Here is a 26,438-nt window from a genome sequence, read left to right as displayed (position 1 = left end):
TTTACAATAAATTTTATTATATAAAATTTTGTTATTTATTAATTTGTTGGACTTGTCTTTGATTTATATTTCCATTACCATTATTACTAATATTATTATTATTATTAAAATTATTGTTATTAAAATTATTATAATTATAATTATTATTATTATTTTTCTTTTTTTCATATGGCATTAAATGTTTAACTTTTGTGAATTTATCAGGAGAAAGTGTAAAATATAACCACATTGCATCTCTGAATCTAAGTTTATATTGTTTTGGAGAGATGACAGTTGGAACTTTACCACCACCACCCATGATACCAGATTGTTTAACTTTCATTTCCAATGCTTTATCCCATGTGAATTTTCTCATATAATCTATGATACCAACTACCAATTGATTCGATTGATTATCAATACCAGACAATAAAGAATAATCCATAACATTTAAAGAGGAAAGGAAAGCGGTATCATTCCAAACCGCCAAGGCAACACGAGTTTTGTCATATTCACCTAAACAAATTGGAGAGGCAAAAGAAGCTTGTAATAAATTTTCATCCAATAAAACTTCAGACTCATTTTTGACCAATCTTCCTCTTAATGAACCTTTAAGATCATAAGTTTTGGAGATACATTTACTATGGAATAGATTCTCCATTACAATGAGATCTTTCTTTAAGGCTTTACCATTCGAGTCCTTCCAACGTACAGTGAAAACACCTAAAATCTTGCAAAGTGCTGTTGGAATTTGATTTAAAAATGATTTACAAATATATTCAAAATATAATGGTGCAAAATCCAAGAATGATTCCAATTCAATTCTACTAACTTGTTTTAGAATGAAACGATCATCCAATGTTTTATTCCATGATGATCCACTCTTACCACCTTTAGCATTCCAAATTTTGGAACGAGTTAATGATTGAATAAACTCTTGATCACCACACATATATTCACGTAATGCATGAAATTGTACAGGATAATAAGATGAACAGAAAATATTCAATTCATAACCATTCTTTTCAAATTTAAATCTACTTCTAATCTCTTTACGTTGTGTTGATACCATTAATTTTGATAATTTAATATTCTTTTCAGAGTAAATATTTGAATTTGATGATTTAATTGAATCTGAATCACCTTCTGTATCACTATTATTAATTTGTTGTTCATTATTATTATTAGTATTATTATTATTATTATTATTATTATTATTATTATTATTATTATTATTATTATTATTATTATTATTATTATTATTATTATTTTCACTATCACCTTGTTGATGATGATCATATAATAATTCAGATTCATAATCACCAATTTTACCACCATCTTCATTTGTAATATTAGATTCATCTTGATTAATATTTAAATCTTCAATGATTGAATCAGTTTCAATGATTGATGATTTTTCAGTGTTTCTATCATCTTTTTCATCAATTATAATTGGTGAAGGTTGTTGTTGTTGTTGTTGTTGTTGATTATTATTAATAATAGTTTGACCAGATAAAGAATTTGATAATGATGGTGATTGTTGTTTTAATTTCTTTTCCTTCTCTAAAATTGAAGAAATTGGTGAATTATTTGCACTAGAAGATAATGATGTTGATTTTCTCTTTTCAAATGCATTTGAAAGTGGTGAAATTGAAATTGGTGAACCTGATAATTTAACTGATCCTCTTGATCTAACTATATCATTTGTTTCAGAGTTTGGTTTATTTTCAGAGCTATTATTATTATCTTTAGGTAACGACGATGATGATATTTTTAATAGTGATGATGGTGAAAAATTCATTGATTGTGATAATGGATGAGATGGTGTTGGTAATGATGGTTGTTCTTGTTGTTCTTGTTGTTGTTGTTGTTGTTGTTGTTGTTGTTGTGATGATGATTCTAAATCTTGTGAATCTTGTTGTTGTTGTTGTTGTAATTCATATTGTTTTTCAATTTCACTAATTCTTTTCCATTCTTCATCCAATAAAGAATTGAGAGCAATTTTAAAATCTGAACTTGATAAAGTGTAAGCAATGGTTGTACTTGGTTCATTTTCAAATAAAGCTACATTATCAGTTGATTCTAATAAGAGATAAGGCATGGTTGGACCTAAAATTCTAGTTTGTGAAATTGATGAAACTATACCAGCGATAGTATCAATGATCTTTAATTTCTTTGGATCTTTTAGAGCATTTGGTGAATAATTGGTTGATAATCCACTTGCACTTCCAACTAAATTACTTGGTATATTACCACTACCACCATTATGAATTGATGGCATTGAAGAAGAGTTTGGAACAGAACCCACTGGAAGGCCACCACTCGATGACCCAGGTGAAACAAGTCCACCAACAGCGAAATTCAAACTTTGATGATTCAATGGTAATGTTAAATCTTGTTCCACTGAATTATAAGTATTATTTGGTGCATTTAAAAATGCTTGATTAATTCCTGAATTACTAACACCTAAAACTGATGATGGTGATAATAATGGTGTTGATGATATATTTTCATCTTTATTATTATTATTATCAATATTATTATTATTATTATTATTATTATTATTATTATTATTATTATTATTATTATTATTATTATTATTATTTGTTATTTCTTCACCACTATCATTATTTTCATTCTTTATTTCTAATTGATTTTCATTTTCTTTTTTATTTTCATTTTCATTTTCATTTTTATTTTCATTTTTATTTTCGTTTTCATTTTCATTTTCATTTTTATTTTCATTTTTATTTTCATTTTCATTTTCACTTTTATTATCAATAGTATTATTATTATTATTATTATTATTATTATTATTATTATTATTATTATTATTATTATTATTATTATTATTATTATTATTATTATTATTATTATTATTATTATTATTATTAACATTAATTTCAAATTCTTCTTGTTGTTCTAATTGTTGTTCTTGATTTGATTGAATTGATTGTAATAAAATTGTATTGTGAGAATGTTGTTTTGAATTAATTTTTTTAACAGAATCAGTGTGTAAATGAGAATCAGAATAAACATCACCACCAATTAAAATTTGAGGTTGTGGTTGTTGAGATTGTTGATGTTGTTGTTGTTGCTGTTGCTGTTGAACATTTCTCTTTGAACGTTGATAAGAAGTACTATCAATTAAACCAGTCAATTGAGAATTCCAAGTCATAAAATTAGCATACAATAATTTGGTTAGATTAATGATTTGATCATTTGATTTATGAGCAGATTCAGGTAAGAGTAATAATGATTCAATTTTACTACAAATCAATTGTTTCTCTTGAACCAAAGATGGAATTAACTCTTGAACTCTATCACCTTGATTCTCTTGACCAATTTCATAGAGTCTTTCATGAATTGCACTATAGACTTGATTGGCACATTGATTCATTATCTCCAATTCTTTAGCACGTACACTCTGTCTTTGTTTCTCTGTATAGGTTGCCTTTAGATTCTTTGGGGGTAACGATAACTCTAACGATGGTAAAGGTTCATAAGAAAAGATAGCGGCTAAATCTTGATAGTAGAAATAAGAGATATGATCCTTTGCATTGTTATGAGAGCATTCCGGAGAGATACCAGTTTTAATTGGCAAAAAACCAAAGAAACACAACTCCAAGAACTTACCAAACGACATCTCCCAAGCCTCTTCAGACATTGGACTCTCTGGTGAGAATTTATTACAAATCTTACAAAGATTAATCACATTGATACCAGCACGCTGTACTGGCTGATTTCTTTGTTGAGCAGGACTACTATTGGTTGGTCTATCTTGAATGGTTTGAGTTTTTTGAACACAAATATTAATACGAGTGGTGGAATTCATAAAGGTACGTTCATGTTCAATCAAAGGACGATTACATTCTTTGATATTACAAATATGAAGACTAAAACAGAATTTGCTAAGGAATTCACCCAATGTTAAATCATTATCAGTGTAATAATCAATTGCATGAATTTCAAATGGAATACATTGATTTGAATTACAAAATATTGAATGAGAGAAAACGATTGATTGATGATCATAGATTGATTCATTCTCAATTGGGAATTTCATATCACAATGTTTAAATGCGTCACTTGTACCAATACCCAATACCTCATCATCCGATGTCCACTGAATGACCGATTGTTGTTGACCAAAATCTGAATGTGGTTTATAAAAACTTGTAAGTAATGCTTTCTTCACTGGTATATGTTGACTTGTGAATTGATATTTCCATGGTATGGTTGGATATGTTTTTGGTAATGGGAATTTAATTTGTGGAGAACATGATAGATTTTGACCATTATTATTTACAAACAAAAGATTAGATGTTGATGATTGGTCATTTAAATATTTCAATTCTAAATATGCATTATGCATGGAAAAAATACTAAGTTTTAAAATCTTTTTAATAATTTTCAATACAGCTAAATCTTCACCTCTAATAATAATAGTTGCTCCTAATTCAACTGGACATTTTTCAAAATACATTAAAGTTTTCTTTCCTAATATTTCCTTTTCTTTTAATCCAATTTCTGAATATGTAATAACTTTAAATTGACCACATGATCCTAATGTTGTTGAATTATTATTATTATTATTATTATTATTTGTTGTTGTTGTTGAATTTTGAAGAGAAGCTGGTGAATTTGAATTTTGTTGTTGTTGTAATTGAATTGAATTACTATTATTATTATTACTATTATTATTATAAATTATATCTAATGTTGGTAAAACTTCACCACCTAAACATCTACCTAATCTTTCTAATAGTTTTGGTTTTACATTTAATGCTAAAGAAATACCAGCATCTAATAAGAAATCTTGAGCATGTCTTGATACAGTCTTTTCAACCAATACTAAATCTGGTTTTCTCTCTGCAATCTTTGAAACTAAAATACGAAGATATTCTTTCTCTTGTTGTAATAATTGATCAAAGTAGAGGAATTTATTCTCTACTCTTTGAAATTCAACTGAACAACTTAATAATAATATCTTTGGATTTATAAATTTATCTTTCATTTTTTTATGTGTTAATATCTTTGTCATAACAACACCATCAACATAATTACATTCTGATTTATTACCACCTGGAATTTTTTTAATCTAATTTATATATAAAAAAAAAAAAAAAAGAATTAATTATTATGAAATAAAAATATTAAAAATAAAAATATATTTTTTTTTTTAAAAAAATTTACTTTAATATATTCATTTGTTGACATTTTATCACCTTTTCTAACGAAAATTTTAACATTATCAGTTGCTTTCTTTGTTAAATCAATAATAATTGATCTCCAAGATAAATCGATATTATTCTTTTCAAGTTGTTCTGAAACCAAATTATTTATATGTTGAATGTAAACAGACATTTGTGGATTATTTGAAATTTTTAATCTTTCTTTTTCATCAAATTCTTTTTGTTTTGATGTTGCCAACATTTGTGATAAGAGATTACCTTCTGTTGATGGTGTACGTTTAAATCCAAATGTATCTATAATATTCTCTGTACTTTCATAATATTTTTTTGGTAATGGATATTTTTCTAAAAACTTTGTTTTGTTTGTAGTCTTTGGATGACTTTTTAATGAAACAATTGATGGATCACTAAAGAATAATGAATTTGGTGCTATAATAATTGGTTTAACAATTTGAGGTTGCTGTTGTTGTTGGTTATTTGATGATGACGATGGGTGTGATAGAGCTTGTAATTTACCCAATGGTGAAAATATTGATGGTGGAGGTGCCATACTTGTAGATTGAGCCAATTGGTTGGTTGGTGGTGGTGGGGATTGAGTTGAAAACATTGGTAATGATGTTTTTAAAGGATGATGTATAGTTGGTTGTAAAACTGGTTGTGGTTGTTGTTGTTGTTGTTGTTGTTGTTGTTGTTGTTGTTTGGCTTTTACTAATGATGGTGGTGAAGTTTCAGCATTTGGTAAATTTGAAAAAGAAGATGATAATGTTGGTGTTGGTGTCATACTATTTGGATTACTACTTGAACCTCTTGCTGAATTTGGTGGTGAAATTGAATTACTTGCATTTGAATTTGCTGATAAATATTGTGAATTACCACTGCCACTATTATTATTATTATTATTGTTTCTACCAATTGTTGGTAGTTTAAAAATAGATGGTAATGATGCCATTGAAAAAGAGGTATTTGATGTTTTTGATGGCATTGAATGTCTTGGGTCTACCTCTATTGTTGTATTATTATTATTATCATTATTATTATTATTATTATCATCATTACCATTATCATTATTGTTATTATTATTAATATTATTATTATTAATAATAATATTATTATTATTAAGATTTAGTGGTGTTAATGAATTACTCTTTAATAAATTTCCATGACTATGATGATGATGGTGGTGATAGTGATGATGATGGATAGAAATATCATTAGATGATGAAGAAAGTTTAGATTCAGAGTTAGACTCACCTGTTGAAACTGTATTGCTAGTACCTAAATCATTTGCTGAGGAATGAGATGATTTCAAATGATTATCTTCATTATCATTATCTGAACCATCGCTTGAGGATGTTTCATAGTCATCCAAATTATCATAGTTTCCCTCTTGATCTGAATAGAAAATCATTTTATTTGGATCTAAAATTGAAGGAGCACCCACAATTGGTGATATTAAACCAGATGGTGTATTTGAAGGTGTGGCACCTCCACTATTATTTGTATTATTATTATTATTATTATTATTATTTATTTATGATGAAGTTTGATCAACATTACTATTATTTCTAATTTTAAATGGTGATTGGAAGTTTAAAGAAAATTTACTTAAACTACCATGACTATTACTCTGTTGTTGTTGTTGATGATGGTCTAAATTACCATAGTTACTAATACTGTGTTGACTATTGTCATAAAAAAGTTCACCATTTGTATTTGCCAATAGATTAGAATGGAGTTGACTATTCAAATTTAAACTTGTAGCATTAAAATTGGTATTATTATAATGTTCATTATTAAAATTATTAAAACCATTATTATTAAAATATGAATTATTATAACTTGTATTAATATCACCATAATATTGTTTATCCTCTTCAATTATTGGTTGTTGTTGTTGTTGATTATTATTATTATTATTTCTACCAAATAATAGAGTTGAATTTGAAAATGGATTTAAACCACTCATTACACCAGTCGTTTGTTGTTGTTGTTGTTGTTGTTGTTGTTGCTGTTGCTGTTGTTGTTGCTGTTGCTGTTGTTGCTGTTGTTGAGAAAATGTTGGTGATTGACTAAAATTATTATTTGGAGATTGAACAAAAGAACTATTATCTCCACTATTACCTAATGAAACATTCATATTGTGAGTACTTCCATCCAACTTTATTAAACCATTACCATTATTTAAATTAGTACCATCATCATTATTAGTTATTAATGATATAACAGTACCAGTGATAGGATCATAATGATAACCCTCCATATCTAAATCATCAGGTGCCATATATCTTCTATAACAAAAATTACAAACTCTAACTCTTTCTCCTTTACCATCTGTCAATGTCTTTTGTGAACATTTCCAACAAAATATTTGACCACATAATCTACAATGATGTCTTCTCTTAAATGTTGTAAATTCTTCTGAACATTCATAACAAACTGCACTTGAATGATCTGGCATCCAAAATTTCTAAAAAATAAATAAAAAAATAAAAAAACAAAAGAAGTTTGTAAATATAGAGTTATTATTAAAATATATATATATATATATGCCAAATAAAAAAATACAAACTTTATCATCAACAGGCGGTAATGGTCTTTGAAATTTTGTTTTTAATGCACTAATAATTTTACTTTGACCAAGATTTGTAAGTAATTGCTGTTGTGTTACATTTGAACTTGTGTCATTATTTGTACTATTTGTATTTGTATTGGTATTTGTATTTGTCGTAATATTTGTATTTGTCGTAATGTTTGTGTTTGTATTTGTCGTATTACTTTCATCGGATTTATTAGAGACACTTGGTGAATGAGTTCTTCTAACTTGATTATTATTATTACTATTATTTAAAGAACTATTTGACCTATTGCCATTGCCATTGCTATTGTTATTATTATTATTATTATTGTTGTTGTTGTTGTTGTTGTTGTTGTTGTTGTTGTTGTTGTTGTTGTTGTTGTTGTTGTTGTTGTTGTTTTTCTTTTCATAAATGGCTGGATAAGGATTAAACCTTTGTTCATCGCTATATTCAATTTCAGGCAATGGCCCAAAATCTTTTTGTGAATCATCTGTGCCAAAGAATTTTGAGAAAAAAGATCTTTCATTTGACTTTGATCCAACCCCTAATTGTTGGAATGATTCTGCCATTATTAGGATTATTTGAACAAATATATAAAATTACAAATATAAGAAAAAAAAAATAATAATAATGTCTACAATATACTATATACACATAAGTTATTTATATTTATATGAGAAATTAAAAATACAAAAAAAAAAAAAAAATTTAATGTGTGATTGATTGTAATAAATAAAAAAATAAAAAAACAAATATTACTTTTTAATAAAAAAAATTAAAAAATTAAAAATTAAAACAAAAAATAAAAGTAAAAAAAAAATTAAAAATAAAAAAAAAGAAAAAATAAAAGTAAAAAAAAAAATTAAAAAAAAAAATAAAAAAAATAAAATAAAAAGCGAAAATATGACTTTTCAAAAAAAAGAAAAAAAAAAAAAAAAAAAAAAAAAAAGATTTTTTTGATAAGTAATCACAGTCATAAAATAATTATTTATTCCTTTATAATTCCCAAGCTTTGCAGAGGATGGTAGGTTATTATTATAAAAAAATAATAATTATTTTTTTTTCTCAAGTTTTAATAAAGAAAAAAAATTTAATTAATTATTTTTTTTATTTATTTTATGTTGAAAATCTTGAAAAAAAAAAAAAAAAAATAAGATATATTAAAAAAACAATAATATCTTAAAAATTTAAATAAATAAAAAAATAAAATTATTCTTTTCTTAAAAAAAAAAAATTTATTTTCTTGCCCCTTGGTACAATTTTTTTTTTTTTAGATTTTTTTAAAAAACACGTATCAAAAAGATATTTAGTTTTGTTTAATTTTTTTTTTTTTTTTTTTTTTTTGTTTTTTTTTTTTCGAGTTTTTTTTATTATTTTGATATTTTTAACAGTTTTGTTTAATTTTTTTTTTTTTTTTTTTTTCTTTTTTAAAAAATATTTTAACATTAATTTTATTTTTAAGTTCATAAAAAAAAAAAGAAAAGAAGAAAAAAAAAAAAAAAGAAATGAATAAATTTTTATTTACATTATTAATTTTGTCAATATTTTTAAATATAATAAAATGTGATCAAACTTTATTAATAAGATCAATTAATAAAACCATTAATTTTTCAGATTTTTTAGGAATTGGTGGTGAATTTTCATTATTTTCAAGTGACATTGTATCACAACAATTGACATATATTAAACAATTACCAATTGGATGGGTTAGAATTGGAATTCCATTTGACCAATTCGAGAGTACAGAAGGAGTATTCAATTTGAACCGATTCGATCCACCAATGAGACAATTGAATGCCTCAGGATTGAATACCATTGTATATTTCACTGGTGTACCATCATGGTTTAATACAGTTGGACCTACACCAACACCAACACCATTAGATCCTTCAACGGTACCATCAACAATTGAACAACAAACTCAATTTGCTCAAACTTTACTAAATTTAGCAAAGAATTATACATTTGTAAAGTATTGGCAAGTTTGGGATAAAATGAATGATATTCCAACAGGTGCACAATCATATGATCCTCAAAATTATTTAGATTTATATCAAGAAGTTTTAACAGTATTCAAATCAGAGGGTTTACAAAATAAATTATCAATTGGTTCTGTACTAAATTATGGTGAATCGACAGCACCTGGCTCAAATGCAAATTTCATTACAGATTTACTAAGTGAGGATGGTGCAGGTCCAAACATTCTCACCACAATCTCAACATCATCATTCCAACCTTACACCACTTACCCAGAAGGTAATGATTTATCAGATATCTCCAGTGACAATAGTAATTACATACTCTCAAATAATCTTGTCAATAAATTAAAATCATCTCCAACCTCCTCCTCCCTAGTTTTCTCAAGTGAGTGGGGTTGGTCATCTGATGCTTCATTAGGTGGTGAGGTACAACAAGCCAATAACACCATCAAGCGTTTACTCTTGGATACTGTAAATGGTGTTGACAAATCCTTCCTTTACACAATCAGTGATTTAGATACAAATAGTAATATCACAACAGCATCTGATCGTTTATTTGGTATTGTAAATTTACAATTGGGTAAGAAATTAGTTTATCGTGTATTAGAAAGACTATTCCAAATTATTGGTACTCAACTAGTCCCACCAACTGAATTAAATGCTATTAGTACGACTGGTGTTCAACCTGGTATGGTTATACTATTATTTAAAAAACCAACTACCAATACCTTCCTCATTGTATTCTACAAGAACTATTTATCACCCGCCAATGGTGGTCCAAACGACCCATACACAAATGTCTCCACAGTCACACTATTTGGTGCAATTCCAAATGGTGGAAATAAAGAAAACGTTGGTTATCTCTACACCCCAATCAATGTAAACCAATCTCCATCAACTGCATCCGCATATCAAGTAATCTCATACAATAAAGATGGTTCATTTTATTTACCAGTTTCTCATGATTTATCAATTTTAGAATTCCCATTACCACCACCAAAAAATAATTCAGACTCATCAAGTGATCAAGATTCAAATTCTTTAAAATTATCACCACAATTTTCAATTTTAATAATTTTTACATTATCTTTAATTTTTCAATTTATTTTTTAAAAACAATCAAAAATAATAATAAAAACAATATATCAAAATAGTGTGTGTGTGTGTTTAAATAAATTTTATTTTTTTTCTATTTTCTAGTTTTCATTTTTGTAACTAAATTACTATGTCTTACTCTTAATGAAATTCTACTACGAAAATGAAGTAATGTTCCAAGTAATGCTACAAATACAGCACAACCAATTACAATACCAGCTATTTGACCTCCTGATAATTTACTATTATCACTACATCCAACTAATACAGAGAATGATGTAGTTGAACTTTTACTTTTTACACAATCTGATTCTTCTGTAATTTCTTTTGTTTCTCCAGTTTCTTGATCATATGAATTAAATTTAATATTCTTAAAGTTTACTCCTTTATTTGTTGTTGTTGTCGATGATGAAGAAACCAATTTCAAATTTGTATTCAAATCATCATCATCATCATTATCATTTTCTTCATTATTAAAATTAATAATATCAATTTGTTGTTCTTTATCATTAATTAATGTTTTTGAAATTCTAATTTCAATATTTCCATTTAAACTTGCGAATTTATTTATATTTACTATTAAAAAAATTAATATTTGTTTAATTATTATTTAAATTTTTTTATTTTTAAAAAAAAAAAAAAACTTACATTTTGAAAAATCATCTTTTGAATTAATTAAAATTATAATTGTTGCATTTTCACCTTGAATATAATTATTTGTAATATTAATTTGATTTGTTTGATTAAGCGATAATAAATTACCATTTGAATGATTTATTGAAGAATTAAAAGTACCATTTCCATAAACAAGTCCACCTTGAATTTTAATTGTTTCATTACTTGAAATAATTGAATTTTTATTTATTAAAAGTATTGAATTATTATTATGTTGAATATAATCAAGAATTTCAATATTTTTTCCAATTTTATCATTACCGACTTGAATTAGACCACCACTATTTATAAGATTTACACCAATTGAAAATGATTTATCATCATTTCCATTTCCATTTCCATTTCCAATATGATTAATAATCATTGAACCAGTATTTTCAATTTTTGAAGATTTTGTAGTTTCAAAAATATTTGAAGATAATAAAAATGTATCTTTATTTGAAATTAAAGTATTTGAAGATAAATACATATCACCAATTGATGTTAGAGTACCATTTTGAATATCGAAATCAATATTATCCAATTTTGCATTTGATAATGGTGATAATAATAATTTACCATTATTTAATAAGACGATTCTTGATGATACAGCTTCAACTGTTGAGAAATCATTTATAATTAAATCACCTTCAATTATAAAATTACTACCACTATTAATGAATAGTTTATTATAAATTGATAAATTACCACCACTATATACATTCACAGTACCATGATCTATATTGGTTTCATTTGATTTGAATGTTAAATTCCCAATTACCGCAACTGTACTTGTGAAAAGTTTAAAATAATCACCATTTCCTTCAAAACTACCTAAACTTTGAATAACTGAATAAGATATATTACAATTTCTTACTTTACATTCACCATTGACATGAATCATTGATTTATTCGATACTATCATTGATGAATTATCATTCATTGTTAATATATTATTAATTAAAAGGTAACCTTTGTTATATGTTTTTAATATTGATTGATCATTTAATATTAAAGTACCATTTTCTGTAATTAAAGAATCCACAATATTTAATGGTGTATTTATCATTTAAAAATACTGGTGAAAGAGTATATAATATACTTTCCAAAATTAAAGTATTTGAATCATTCTTTTATAATTATAATTATTATAATAATAATAATAATAATAATAATAATAATAATAATAATAATTAATAATTTTTTAATTTTTTTTAAAGTTAAAAAAAAAAAAAAAAAAAAAAAAAAAAAAAAAAAAAAAAAAAAACTTACATAAAAAGTTAAATCGAAAAAAGAAGAAGTAATATTATTTAATAATAATTGTGATTTTTCAAAAAATGTTACATTTGTGTCAAGGAAAAGAGAAGCACATGTTGGTTTTGTACATCCATCATATGAGGTTAAGACACCCTCTCCATAGAGTTTAATGTTTGAATAAAAAACATTTGTCGATGCCAAGATTAAAAAACCTCTAATTTCAATTAATGGACTTCCAAAATATCTTGTATTTATGAAAATCGCTGGTGAAAAACCAGTATTTCCACCAACAGTATCTCCAATTGTAATATTTTCAAATGACCAAAATTGTGTATAACATAGAAAAGTACTACCATTATCAACAAATAATGAATTTACACCAACAACAGATGTATTTTTATTTGAAATTACCATTGAACCATGTAATGAAATGATAGCACTATCATTTCTATATGGTTTAATATTTAAGTCCCAACCAAGTGGATCTTCAAAATCCAATTTATTGGTAGTGTCAACCCATTTCATTGTTTTTCCTAGCTGTTGTTGACATTCAACATTTAAAATTATATTATTTATTAAAATAATAAATAAAATTGTTATTATAATTTTTATTTTCATGTTTGATGCTTTGTTTTTGTTTTGTTTTTTTTTTTTTTTTTTTTTTACTTTTTACTTTTTTTTTTTTTTTTTTTTTTTTTTTTGTTAAGGGATTGGGACACCACCATCAACAAAATTATCAGAAAAATTTTTTGAAAAAAAAAAAAAATATCTTTAAAAAAAATAAAAACCAACACCATAACTGAAAAATATCTAAAAAAAATGAAAAAAAAAATAAAAAAAATAAAAAAAATATTAAAAAAAATAACAAATAAATATTTTTTTTAATCTGAAACAATCACTCAAAAAAAAAAGTTTCTGGGTTGATTTAAATTATATGAGTATTTTTCATGGAATGAATTTGGGCTTTGAAATTTATTTATTTAATTTTATTTTTTTTTAATCAATGAATAACTAACCTTTTTTTTTAAAACCACACCAAAAAAATAAAATCTAAAAAAAAAAAAAAAAATACATATAAAGAATATAAATAAAGTATTTATAATGTAAGTGGTTTTGGAAATTCAACATAAAAAAAAATATTAAAAAAATCATTTTTTTTTTTTTGGAAAAAAAAAAAAAAAAAAAAAAAAAAAAATTTTTAATTTTTTTTAATTTTTTTTTAATTTCAAATTAACACGCACATATCATTAAAATATTAATATAATCCATCAAGAACTTATATTTATTTATTTATAATATTTTTTTAAGAGGATTACAATACACTATTAAAGTGTTGTATTAGTATAAAAAAAAAAAAGAAAATGTCTGACTCAAAGTATTTTCAAACCACCAAAAAAGGTAAATAATAATAATAATAATAATAATAATAATAATAATAATAATAAACTATGAAAAACCACACACACACACCCCCGAATGAAAACAAATAAAAAGTATATATATATTAATATACATATATTTTTTTTTATTTTTTTTTTATTTTTATTTTTTAAAACTTATAAAATAATAAATAGGTGAAATTCATGAATTAAAAGAAGAATTATTATCACAAAGAGAAGATAAAAAAAAGGAAGCAGTAAAGAAGGTAATTGCAGCAATGACAGTTGGTAAAGATGTTAGTATGTTATTCACTCATGTCCTCAATTGTATGCAAACCCATAACTTGGAATTAAAGAAATTAGTTTACCTCTATGTTATGAATTATGCCAAGAATCATCCAGATCGTGCTATTCTTGCAGTAAATACTTTCCAAAAGGATGCTTCCGATCCAAATCCATTAATTAGAGCTTTAGCAGTTAGAACTATGGGTTGTATTAGAGTTGATAATATTACCGAACATCTTTGTGAACCATTAAGACATGCATTAAAAGTAAGTTACTTTTTTTATTTCTTATATATTAACATATTAATATATTAACATATTTTTTTTTTATTTTTTATTTTTTATTTTTTTTTTATTATATAGGATCAAGATCCATATGTTAGAAAAACAGCAGCAGTTTGTGTAGCAAAATTATATGATGTTAATCCAGAATTAGTTGAAAATCAAGGATTTTTAAATATTTTAAATGATTTATTAGGTGATTCAAATCCAATGGTAGTTGCAAATGCAGTAGCATCATTAACAGAGATTGATGAAGTTAGTAAGAAGGAAGTATTTAGAATTCATTCAGGTAATCTTAATAAATTATTAGCTGCACTTAATGAGTGTACAGAATGGGGTCAAGTTTTCATTTTGAATTCATTATGTAAATATACACCAAGAGATTCACAAGAAGCAGAGAATGTTTGTGAACGTGTTGCACCACGTCTTCAACATGCCAACTCTGCAGTAGTTTTATCGGCTGTCAAAGTGTTGATGAAATATATGAACTCCATTGGCAACAATGATGTCATTCGTTTATTCTGCAAGAAGATGGCACCACCATTGGTCACTTTGTTATCAAAGGAACCAGAAATCCAATTCTTGGGTCTTCGTAATATTAATTTGATCGTTCAAAAGCGTCCAGAGATCCTTCAATATGAAATGAAAGTATTCTTTTGCAAATACAATGACCCAATCTATGTAAAGATGGAAAAATTGGAGATTATGATCATGTTGGCCAACGAGAAGAACATTGAAGAGGTGCTATTGGAGTTCAAAGAGTATGCCACTGAGATCGATGTTGAATTTGTTAGAAAAGCAGTTCGTGCAATCGGTCGTTGTGCAATTAAAATCGATCGTGCCTCTGAACGTTGTATTCAAGTGTTATTGGACCTCATTCAAACCAAAGTTAACTATGTCGTCCAAGAGGCAATCATCGTCATCAAGGATATCTTTAGAAAGTATCCAAACAAATATGAAGGTATCATCGCCACCCTTTGCGCCAACCTCGAATCATTGGACGAACCAGAGGCAAAGGCTTCAATGATTTGGATCATTGGTGAATATGCTGAACGTATCGATAATGCTCATGAATTATTAAACTCTTTCTTGGAAGGTTTCAAAGATGAAAATAGTCAAGTTCAATTACAACTTTTAACCTCTATCGTTAAACTCTTTTTAAAGAGACCAAAAGATGCTCAACAAATGGTTCAAACAGTTTTAAATCTTTCAACTCAAGAATCTGATAATCCAGATTTACGTGATCGTGGTTTTGTCTATTGGAGACTCTTATCAACCGATTTCGAAGCTGCCAAAGCCGTAGTACTCTCTGAAAAACCACTCATTACTGATACCACTAGTCATCTCGATGAATCATTATTAAATGAATTAATCTTAAACATTTCAACACTCGCTTCAGTTTATCATAAACCACCAGAGACTTTTGTCACTAAATTAAAGGGTCTCAATAAACGTGGTTTAAGAAATAAAGAAGAAGAAGATGAAGAAGAACCAGATTATGTTGATGATGATAATATGAATAATCAACAAGGTGGTCAACAACAACAAGGTGGTTATCAACAACAACAACAACAACAACAACAAGGTGGTTATCAACAACAACAACCACAACAACAACAACCAAAATCTGGTAATTTAATCGATTTAGATTTATCAGATTTAGGTGGTGCATTACCAAATAATAACAACAATAATTATGGTAATAATAATAATAATAATATGTATTCACCACAACCACAACAATTTAATGGTAATTCAAATGATTTATCATTTTTAGGTGGTGGTGGTGGTGGTGGTGAAGTTCAAGCACCAGTTAATAAAGTTGTTGTATTTGGTGGTGATAGATCACAAGCAATTCAAATTAGTGGAGCATTTACAAGATTCCAAGGTAGAATTAATTTAGAATTAAATCTTTTGAATACAAGTCAACAAGGTATGTCAAAATTCAAGATTCAATTTTATCAAAATAGTTTTGGTATTTCACCAGCTGATCAAATCTTATCATGTGGTGCTATTGAAGTAGGCCAAAGCACTGATGTCACAATTCCAATCTCATGCAATGGTCAAATCTCAAATCCATTGAATCCAGTCATTGATATGGCAATGATGGTATTACCAAGTCAAGAGAGATTCTACTTTAAGATGAATTTCCCATTACTTTGTCTATTGACAGAAACTGGTCGTCTCGATCGTGAATCTTATTTATCCATGTGGAAATCAATTCCAGAATCAAATGAACGTTCAGTTGAAATTCAAGTACGTTTACCACATGTAGATGTTGACTCTATCCTTCGTCGTTTAAATAGTAAGAATATCTTTGAAATCGTTAGAAAGAAAGCTCCAAATCAAGAAATCTCTTTCCTCTCTTGTAAAACTGAAAGTTCTGTTTACATTTTAATTGAATTGGCTTTCAACATTTCAACAAATACTTGTAGATGTTCTTCAAAAACTACTTCACCTGATATTATGGCATTATTTGAACATAATTTAAATTTATTAATTAATAATCAAATTTAAATAAATAAATAAATAAATAATTCAAGTTAATAAAAAAAAAAAAATTAAAAAAATAATAAATTAAAAAAATAAAATACAATAAAACTTAATAATAATAATAATATAAACTTTTTATTTTTTATTTAATGCATCTTCTAAAACTTTAATTGTATCAGTTCTACCATATCTTTTTGCGATTGAATAAGCAGTATCACCATCACAAATTAAATTAATATCAGCACCATGATCAATTAAGAATTGACAAACTTTATATTGACCATGACGAGCAGCTAAATGAAGTGGAGTTGATTGATCATTCTTTTTTGGATCAACTTTAATGGTTGATTGAAATCTATCGAATATCTTTTCAATTGAATCTAAATAACCAAATTGAGCTAAAACATGTAATGTTGTTGTACCATCGAATAAACCAAGATTTATATCTAAATCTTTATTCTCTAATAATGCATCGATTGTATTTTTATGATGTCTTGCTGCTGCGACGTATAGTGGTGTTGAACCATCGGTTTTCATTTGAATATTTGGATCGGCTCCATATTTATATAAAAGGTCAATCACTTTGATATTACCATTTTGTGCGGCGATTAATAATGAAGTTGCGCCATCTGGTGTTTGTACATTAACATCGGTGGTGGTTTCGACTGAATAGTTGGATTTTAATAACATTTCTAGTATCTTTAAATTACCACTTTGTGATGATAAATGAATTGGATAATAACCACCTCTTGATATATTTGGATTTGATCCTTGATTTAATAATAATGATACAACTTCTTCATTTTCAGTTTCAACGGCAACGTATAATAATGTTGCACCGAAATCGTCCACTGCGATATTAATATCAAGTTCACCTTTACCTAAAATTCTTCTAACAATTTGTGGAAATCCGTATTGACATGCACCAACTAAACCTGTTATCATTGAATGAACATCAACTTTATTACCATGCTCAGTCAATAGGTATTCGACTATTGATGTTTTACCTTGAACACATGATACTGTGAATGGTGAAATATTGTCACTTTCAATCGTTATATCTATATCATTACATTCGTCTACCAACATTTTGGCTACCTTTAAATTACCTAAATAACAACATATAAAAAATGATGTACATCCACCTTCAAATCTTTCATTAACATTAATTCTTAAATTCTCTCTATCCTTTATCATTGCTATTGCTTTTTCTGTTTCATTATTTCTACATTTTTCAAATAATAATCTACTATTTTGATTTGAATAAATTGTTGACATTTATTATTATAAATTATTATATATTATTATAATTATAATTATTATTTATTATTTATTATTATTACTATTATTATTATTATTATTATTGTTATTATTATTATTATTATTATTATTATTATTTAAAATACTTTTTCTTTGTTTTTTTTTTTTATAGATCCAAAACAAAAACAAAATTTAAAAATAAAAAAAAAAAAAAAAAAAAAATGAAAAAATAAAAAATAAATTAAACGACAAATCCTCTCCTGGTATAAAATATTTTTTTTTTTTTTTTTTTTTTTTTTTTTTTTTTTTTTTTAATTTTGGGAGAATGAACTAATTTTTGGGATTTTACTAAAATGAAAAATAATAAATAAGTAAATAAACAAATAAAAAAAAAAAAAAAAAAAAAAAAAAAAAAAAAAATCTAATTTAAAAAAAGAAAGGATTATAATAAATATAAAATTATGAAAAAACAAAAAAAAATCTTATTTTAATATTTTTATATTTAAATAATAATTTTAGTATTTTTTTATTTTTTTTTTTATTTTTTTTTTTTATTTGTTTTTAATATTACATTTGCAGCTTTTTGGTTACCATTATCTTTGACTCATTGATTCAAGATATTTTTTTTTTTTTTTCCATAGGGTGATCAAGAGCCAATTATTTTTTTTTTTTTTTTATTTTTTTTTTTTTTTTCATTTTTTTTTTCAATTCAATTTTTTTTTTTTTTTTTTTTTTTTTTTTTTTTTCAATTATTTTATTTTTATCTTAAAAAAAAAAACTATTGGGTTATCATTATTCAATTGCATTCTTTCTTTTTTAGACACCGGAATAAAGATTTAATAAAACAATTTGGTAAGATTAATAAAATTCATTTTTTATATAAATATATTTTTTTTTATTTTTTTTTTTTTTTTCCTTCGACCCACCCTTATCCCCGAAGGGGGTGCTTTTAAATTTTTTTTATTTTTATTTTTTTTATTTTTTATTTTTTAATTCTTAAAAAAAAAAGATATTTCTATTTTTTTTTTAATGGAGTAGATTTAAAATTAAATACAAAACCCTTCAAATAATAATATTTTATTATTTCCATACTAATTTAAAATTTTAAAATTTTTTTTATTTTTTATTTTTTTATTTTTTAAAAAGTGTAGTACTAAAAAGAAAAAAAAAAAAAATTAAACTGTTTTTTTCTTTTCTCTCTTATTTTATTTTTATTTTTTCAAACAAAAAAAAAAAAAAATAATACAAACAAAAGCGCAAAAACCAAAACATAAATTAAACAAATTTAATAAATAAATAAATCATAGGTCAAATATATATATAGGAAAAAAAAAAAAAAATGACATCAATGAAAATTATAGATAAAATTCAAAAGAAAAAAGAAAGTAATACACCATTTTATTCATTCGAATATTTTCCACCAAAAACCATGGAAGGTGTACAAAATTTATATGACCGTTTAGGTAGAATGTTATTGTTTGAACCATTGTTTATAGATATTACATGGGGAGCAGGTGGATCAACATCAGCCTTAACCTTGGAAATTGCAGAGAAGGCACAAAACGTTTGTGGTTTAGAAACAATGATGCATTTAACCTGTACCAATATGCCAGTGAGTGAGATTATCTATGCATTGGATAAAGCAAAATCAACAGGTATTAGAAATATATTGGCATTACGTGGTGACCCACCACGTGGTGAAGAGTGGAAAAAGATTGAGGGTGGATTTGCATACGCAGCAGATTTAGTTCGTTTCATTCGTGAAAAGTATGGCGACTACTTTTGCATCAGCGTAGCAGGCTACCCAGAGGGTCATTCAGATTGCGTGTCCAAGGAGGAGGACATTCGTTATCTCAAAGAGAAGGTAGACGCCGGCGCAGATTTCATCATCACTCAATTGTTCTATGATTGCGATATCTTTTGCGAGTTTGTTGAAAAGTGTCGTTCCGTTGGCATCAATTGTCCAATCATACCGGGTATCATGCCAATTCAAACCTATGCTGGTTTCGTTCGTATGACCACTCTCTCAAAGACAAAGGTACCACAATACATCATGGATAACCTCGAACCAATCAAAGATAACGATGAGGAGGTCAAAAAGTATGGTGTACGTTTATGTGTTGAAATGAGTAAGAGACTATTGGATTTCGGTGTTGAGGGTTTACACTTTTACACACTCAATTTGGAACGTTCCGTTAGAAAGGTTTTAAAGGGTCTTCAATTGGTCACACCAGACCAACTCTCACCATTCTTACCATGGGCTCAATCGGCTGCTGGTAACCGTTTAAAGGAAGAGGTCCGTCCAATCTTTTGGCAAAATCGTCCACGTTCTTATATCGCTCGTACTGGCTCCTGGGATGAATTTCCAAATGGTCGTTGGGGTGACTATAGATCACCAGCATTTGGTGATCTTTCCGATTACCATTTAGGTGGTGTCACACCTCCACCAGGTGGTTCTGCAAATAATAATACCACCACCACCACCACTGGTGACTCTGTTGTTGTTCCAAATATTTATGGTGATTCACCACAATCAGAACAAGATGTTTATAATGTTTTCGCTTCCTATTGTTCAGGTAATATCAAGAGACTACCATGGAATGATTCACCATTGTCATTGGAATCTGAAAATATTAAAGAGCAATTAGTATTTTTAAATAAGAATGGTTTCCTTACAATCAATTCACAACCTGCAATCAATGGTTTACCATCAACCGATAAACAACATGGTTGGGGTGGTAAGAATGGTATTGTCTACAAAAAAGCATACATTGAATTCTTTGCCTCACCAGAGAATACCTTAAAACTCATCGAATACTTTAAGAAATGTCCAATGATCACTTATCATGCAGTCAATCGTAAAGGTGATAGTAAAACCAATACCAAAGGAACTAACGCCGTCACTTGGGGTATCTTCCCAGGTAAGGAAATCATTCAACCAACAGTTGTTGATCATAATTCTTTTATGGTTTGGAAGGATGAAGCTTTTGCTCTCTGGGAAACTCAATGGTCTTCAACTTACTCTCCATCATCAACTTCTCGTACTCTACTCGATTCAATGATCAATAATTATTATCTCATCAATATCGTTGATAATAACTTTATAAATGGTAATATTTTCCAATCATTCACTGATTTAGTTAATAATTTATCATCACCAGTACTTTCTTCCTCTTCAAATGGTATTCAATCTTCAACTACTTCAAATACTGCCTCAATTTAATAATTAATTTTTTTTTTTAATTATATATATATAAATAAATAAATAAATAAATAATAAATATAATAAAAAAAATAATAAAAAATAAAAAATAAAAAAAAAAATTAAAAATTAAAAATTAAAAATAATTGTAAAATTATTTAAACAAATATTATCTTTTTTTTTTTTTTTTTTTTTTTTTTTTAAATTATTTATTTTTTTTATTATTTTTTTTTAAAAAGTAAAAATTAATTATTTTATATAAAGATCTTTTTAAAAACGATTTCACTTGATTGTTCATTACAAATTTAAGAAGTTAATAGGTTGAACCTTTTTGTCATCATTAAAACTACTATTTTTAATTCTACCATTTTAGTTTTTAAATATTTATATATATATATATATTTTTTGTTTTTTTTTTTTATATTTATATTTATATGTTTTAAATTAAATTAATTTATTTATTGAAATTTTTTGATTGTTTTTTTTTAAAAATAAATAAATAAATAAAATAAACAAGTTAATTTTTTAAAATTCTTTAATTTTTTTTTTAAACACAAACCATTATTTTCCTTTTTAATATATTTTTTTTATTTTAATCTATAGAAATCATTCATGTACAATATCACACTCACACCATTTAAAAAAAAAAAAAAAAAAACACACACCCTAAAATTTTTATAAACAAATATAAAAATGATTAGCAACAAATAATAATAATTATTTATTATTGTATTAGTTATGGATTATTATATCCGAATCGATTTTTTTTTTATTTTTTTTATTTTTTTTTTTTTATTAATATTATTTAAAATTATTTATTTAATAAAAATGTAATAAAAATAAAAATAAAAAAAAAAAAAAAGTTAAATTGTAAAATAAACGTTTTATTTTTATTATTTTTATTATTTATTATTTTTTTTTTTTAAACTTATTTAATTTTAAAAAAAAAGAGATAAAAAATTTAATTTAAAAATATTGTAATTTGTAAAAATAATAACAATATAAAACTCCAATAATTTTTTAAAAGAATAATTGTAAAAATAATAAATTATAATAATATTAATAATAAATAAAAATAATAATAATAATAATAATAATAAAAAAATAATAATTAAAAAATGTTATATTTTAAAATTAATATTAAATTAATTATTTTTTCAATGATTTTAATTATTGTAAAAGCCAATAAAAAGGAACATTTATATGTTATTAGCGATTATGAAAATTCAATAAATTGTAGTGGTGAAATTACAAGAATCACAGTATTTTATGAACATAAATTTTGGACTGAAACTCAAAATGCAATGATATCGTGCGAACCATTAATTATTCCAATTCAATGTACAATAGAATCAAAATATTATCAAACAGAAATTTTCACTCAAAATCAATGTTATAAAGGTAGGAAATTGGAAATTATAAAAATTAATGATTTTAATTTTGATAAATCAAAATTTTGTTTACTTTCTGAATATAGCACGTAAGTTTTTTAACTTTTTAAGTACTATAAAATAATTAATTTATTAATTTAATAATTTTATAAAAAAAAAAAAAAAAAAAAAAAAAAAAAAAAAAAAAAAAAAAAAAAAAAAAAAAAAAAAAAAAAAAAAAAAATTAGATCAACATGTGATTATAAACCAATTTTTAGTTTTGGAATTAAAAATGGATATTGTGTAGATGGAATTACAATGGAATGTTCAGATTTAAAATATAAAATTTCAACATGTGATATTATAAATAAAGATCCTAAAAAATTTGAAATTACTAAAAATGGATTCTCGAGTGAAAATCCAACATTAATTTGTAAAAATTCAATTGGTTATTTAAATGAAAGTTCAAGAGGATTTAGAGCACAACCATTCACACTCGATGGTATAATTGACCCGTTATATGAAGAAAGAATTTTACAAATGCCTTCAAATCAATTTAATAATAATAATAATAATAATAATAACAATAGTAATATTAATAATTCTGATGAAATTTCAAAATCAGTTTCAACATTTTGGTATTTAAAAAATATTTTATATATAATATTCATTTTTAATATTTTTATTATAATTATTTAAAAATAAAGACTACAAAAAAAAAAAAAAAAAAAAAAAAGAAAAAAAATAAAAAGGGGGAAGTCAGAAGAAGTTTAAACTTCTTTTTTTTTTTTTTTTTTTTTTTTTTTTATAAAATAAAATAAAAAATCATTTATTTATTTATTTAATTTTATTTAATTTTATTTTATTTTTTCTTTATTACACCATAGTAAATTGCTAAAAATATACCAACGGCGACAAGAGTAACTAATAAACAAATAACGAAAATGATCATTTTCTTTCTGTATGATGATTTATAAACGTATGCTTTTTCTAATTCTACAACAGCATCTTCGACAGCAACATCAGCATTTGTAACATTGTCATCAACTTTTTCTAACATTTCACCTTGTTCACCAACCATAACAGCAATATCATCCATTGCTTCTTTTAACATTGCAACATCTCTTGCAATTTGTCTTGCATTTGCATTTCTTTCATCAAGAATACGATTTGTATATTCTTCTTCATCTTGCTCAATACCTGATTTTAATGCTTGTTCTAATCTATTATATTGTTCAACTTCATTATTATTATTATTATTATTATTATTAGTGTAATCATTATATTGTTGTTGTTGTTGTTGTTGCTGTTGATTATATCCACCTCTTGTATTATATCCATTATTATTACTATTACCATTATTTTGTTGTTGTTGTTGTTGTTGACTTGGTACAATTGGTTCATGTGATGATTCTTTTTTATTTGAGGTTGATAATAATTCTTCAAATTTTGAAGAAGCTTCTTTAAATTGTTTAACGATTTTTTCTTGTTGGAATTTTGGTAATTTTGATGATGGTAATTGTTTAATTTGTTGTGCAATAACTTTTAAATCATCTGCTAAATTAACCTTTTTTTTATGAAGTGTACTTCTTAATGTAGTTGTGTCACGACCTGTACCAACATCCTTTATAATCTTTTCAAATTCGGTTAATTCAGTATAGAATCTTGTGAGATTATTAATAATATCATCATTTTTTGAAATTAATGGTTGTCTATCTGTCATTTTATTACTATGTTTATTATTATATTAGTATTGGTATTGGTATTGGTATTATTATTATTATTATTATTATATTATAATTCTCTTTAAAAAAGAGTTTAATTTATATATTTTGACACACAAAGAAAAAGGAAAGGAAAAAAAAAAAAAAAAAAAATGATATTTTAAAAATATTATTTTAAAAAAAAAAAAAAAAAAAAAAATTAAATAAAATTAAAAAAATCCTAACATTTTAAAACGACAATCGTGATATCATTTTTTTTTTTTATCTTCTTCTTTCTCTTTAAAACTTAAAAATGTGAGTAACTTTAGTAATATCCTTAATAATCTTAAATATACAATTGTTTTTTTTTTTTTTTTTTTTTATTTATTTTTTTATTTCTGTTTTTTTGTTTATTATTATTTTATTATTATTATTATTATTTTTTTTTTTTTTTTTTTTTTTTTTTTTTTTGTGTGACCAAAAAACCAAATTTTTTTTTTTTTAATTTTTTTTATTTTTTAATTTTTTTTATTTATTTTAATAATTAATTAATTAATTAAATAATCTCTTTTTATATATGGAATCTGAAAAAGATAGAAAACAACAATTGGAATTAAATGGAGGATGCCATTGTGGAAAAGTAAGATACTCTGGAATAATTAAAGATAAAACAAATATTATTGATATACCAAATTATAAATGCAATTGCAGTAAGTAATTAAATTAAGCAGTATTAGATATGATTTCTAGGTGTGTGAAAAAAATAAACTAATTTTAATAATATAAAAATCAAATAGCAATTTGTGTTAAATATAGATTTTGGGAAATAAGAGTTGACCCAGAACTAATGACAATTACTAAAGGTAAAGAGAATGGTGGTGGTGGTGCATTAAAGGAATATAAATTTGAACCATTTCATACTATTCATTATTTTTGTAATGAGTGTGGTACTCATCCATTTGGGTTATCTCATATGAATCAATTGAATAAACCATTCTATTTTGTTAATGTTCCTACAATTGATGGTGTTACACCTGAAATGATGGATCAGTTATGTCAAAAGACAATTTATTTGGATGGACTTAATGATGATTTCGCTCATGAGCCAAAACATAGAAATTATCTTTAAAATTACTTTTTAAATTAAAAAAAAATAAAAGTATAAATAAATTAAAAATTAATTTAACTTCCATCTGTCTACAGTTTAGTTTGTTTAAATAAAAGAGGAATTAAAATTGACCATGCATGGATTCGATCCTGCGATAAAAAACGGCCAAAATTGGCTATTAATCCAAAAATTTCAACAAGTTTCGATAGCTCAGTGGAAGAGCAAGCGACTGCAAATCGTTAGGTCGCCAGTTCAATCCTGGTTCGGAACTTTCATTTTAATTTTTGTTATTTTTGTTTTTTATAGACCTCCAAAACAAACAGATGGACAAAAACACATAGATACTAACAAAAAAAAAAAAAAAAAACCGTACCGCTATCAAGAGGATACAAGATACACGTGAAAAGTAATTCATCCTTTTCTATCCTTAATCTCGGTCAATTTTAACCAATCTTTCGAAAAAAATCACCAATCCACCACGATCTACAGATCTAACTTACCAAATCGCCGATTCAAAGGAATCCCATCGAGATGAATTCCTACGCAGACGCGGCTAAAATGGCCAACCCCTCCACCCATATGGACGAGGCATCGGAGAACTTCATTAAGGAATTCTCCACAA

At 25.0% G+C, this 26,438-nt stretch overlaps 9 protein-coding genes and 1 non-coding gene across 10 annotated transcripts; 6 read left to right on the top strand and 4 right to left on the bottom strand.

Moving 5' to 3' along the window:
* Positions 1-31: 31 nt before the first annotated feature.
* pip5k3 (FYVE-type zinc finger-containing protein) lies at positions 32-8,319 on the bottom strand (the record flags this gene model as incomplete). Its single annotated transcript, XM_001732937.1, has 4 exons — positions 32-5,080; positions 5,176-6,659; positions 6,780-7,641; positions 7,744-8,319. 4 exons carry the CDS (start codon positions 8,317-8,319, stop codon positions 32-34), a joined length of 7,971 nt encoding a protein of 2,656 aa, XP_001732989.1.
* Positions 8,320-9,255: 936 nt separating this feature from the next.
* On the top strand, positions 9,256-10,842 carry DDB_G0279145 (glycosidase superfamily protein; the record flags this gene model as incomplete). Its single annotated transcript, XM_636756.1, has 1 exon — positions 9,256-10,842. One exon carries the CDS (start codon positions 9,256-9,258, stop codon positions 10,840-10,842), a length of 1,587 nt encoding a protein of 528 aa, XP_641848.1.
* A 76-nt stretch (positions 10,843-10,918) lies between these two features.
* On the bottom strand, positions 10,919-13,260 carry DDB_G0279143 (hypothetical protein; the record flags this gene model as incomplete). Its single annotated transcript, XM_636755.1, has 4 exons — positions 10,919-11,400; positions 11,473-12,504; positions 12,581-12,608; positions 12,751-13,260. The coding sequence occupies 4 exons, from the start codon at positions 13,258-13,260 to the stop codon at positions 10,919-10,921; spliced, it is 2,052 nt and encodes a 683-aa protein (XP_641847.1).
* Positions 13,261-14,096: 836 nt separating this feature from the next.
* ap1b1 (adaptor-related protein complex 1, beta 1 subunit) lies at positions 14,097-17,197 on the top strand (the record flags this gene model as incomplete). The annotated part of the gene is made up of 3 exons (XM_636754.1): positions 14,097-14,133; positions 14,310-14,665; positions 14,762-17,197. 3 exons carry the CDS (start codon positions 14,097-14,099, stop codon positions 17,195-17,197), a joined length of 2,829 nt encoding a protein of 942 aa, XP_641846.1.
* A 111-nt stretch (positions 17,198-17,308) lies between these two features.
* DDB_G0279139 (hypothetical protein) lies at positions 17,309-18,451 on the bottom strand (the record flags this gene model as incomplete). The annotated part of the gene is made up of 1 exon (XM_636753.1): positions 17,309-18,451. One exon carries the CDS (start codon positions 18,449-18,451, stop codon positions 17,309-17,311), a length of 1,143 nt encoding a protein of 380 aa, XP_641845.1.
* A 1,321-nt stretch (positions 18,452-19,772) lies between these two features.
* Positions 19,773-21,656, top strand: DDB_G0279137 (methylenetetrahydrofolate reductase; the record flags this gene model as incomplete). Its single annotated transcript, XM_636752.1, has 1 exon — positions 19,773-21,656. The coding sequence occupies one exon, from the start codon at positions 19,773-19,775 to the stop codon at positions 21,654-21,656; it is 1,884 nt and encodes a 627-aa protein (XP_641844.1).
* A 1,097-nt stretch (positions 21,657-22,753) lies between these two features.
* DDB_G0279135 (hypothetical protein) lies at positions 22,754-23,704 on the top strand (the record flags this gene model as incomplete). The annotated part of the gene is made up of 2 exons (XM_636751.1): positions 22,754-23,115; positions 23,254-23,704. The coding sequence occupies 2 exons, from the start codon at positions 22,754-22,756 to the stop codon at positions 23,702-23,704; spliced, it is 813 nt and encodes a 270-aa protein (XP_641843.1).
* A 163-nt stretch (positions 23,705-23,867) lies between these two features.
* Positions 23,868-24,728, bottom strand: syn7B (hypothetical protein; the record flags this gene model as incomplete). Its single annotated transcript, XM_636750.1, has 1 exon — positions 23,868-24,728. The coding sequence occupies one exon, from the start codon at positions 24,726-24,728 to the stop codon at positions 23,868-23,870; it is 861 nt and encodes a 286-aa protein (XP_641842.1).
* Positions 24,729-25,285: 557 nt separating this feature from the next.
* DDB_G0279131 (glutathione-dependent formaldehyde-activating, GFA family protein) lies at positions 25,286-25,837 on the top strand (the record flags this gene model as incomplete). The annotated part of the gene is made up of 2 exons (XM_636749.1): positions 25,286-25,418; positions 25,506-25,837. The coding sequence occupies 2 exons, from the start codon at positions 25,286-25,288 to the stop codon at positions 25,835-25,837; spliced, it is 465 nt and encodes a 154-aa protein (XP_641841.1).
* A 178-nt stretch (positions 25,838-26,015) lies between these two features.
* tRNA-Cys-GCA-5 lies at positions 26,016-26,087 on the top strand. Its single transcript has one exon. It is a non-coding gene; the product is annotated as a tRNA-Cys (tRNA).
* The last annotated feature ends 351 nt before the right edge of the window (positions 26,088-26,438 follow it).

This window comes from Dictyostelium discoideum, assembly GCF_000004695.1.
Source record: "Dictyostelium discoideum AX4 chromosome 3 chromosome, whole genome shotgun sequence".
Classification (NCBI taxonomy): Eukaryota; Evosea; class Eumycetozoa; order Dictyosteliales; family Dictyosteliaceae; genus Dictyostelium; species Dictyostelium discoideum.
This window is presented reverse-complemented; position numbering and strand designations above follow the sequence as displayed.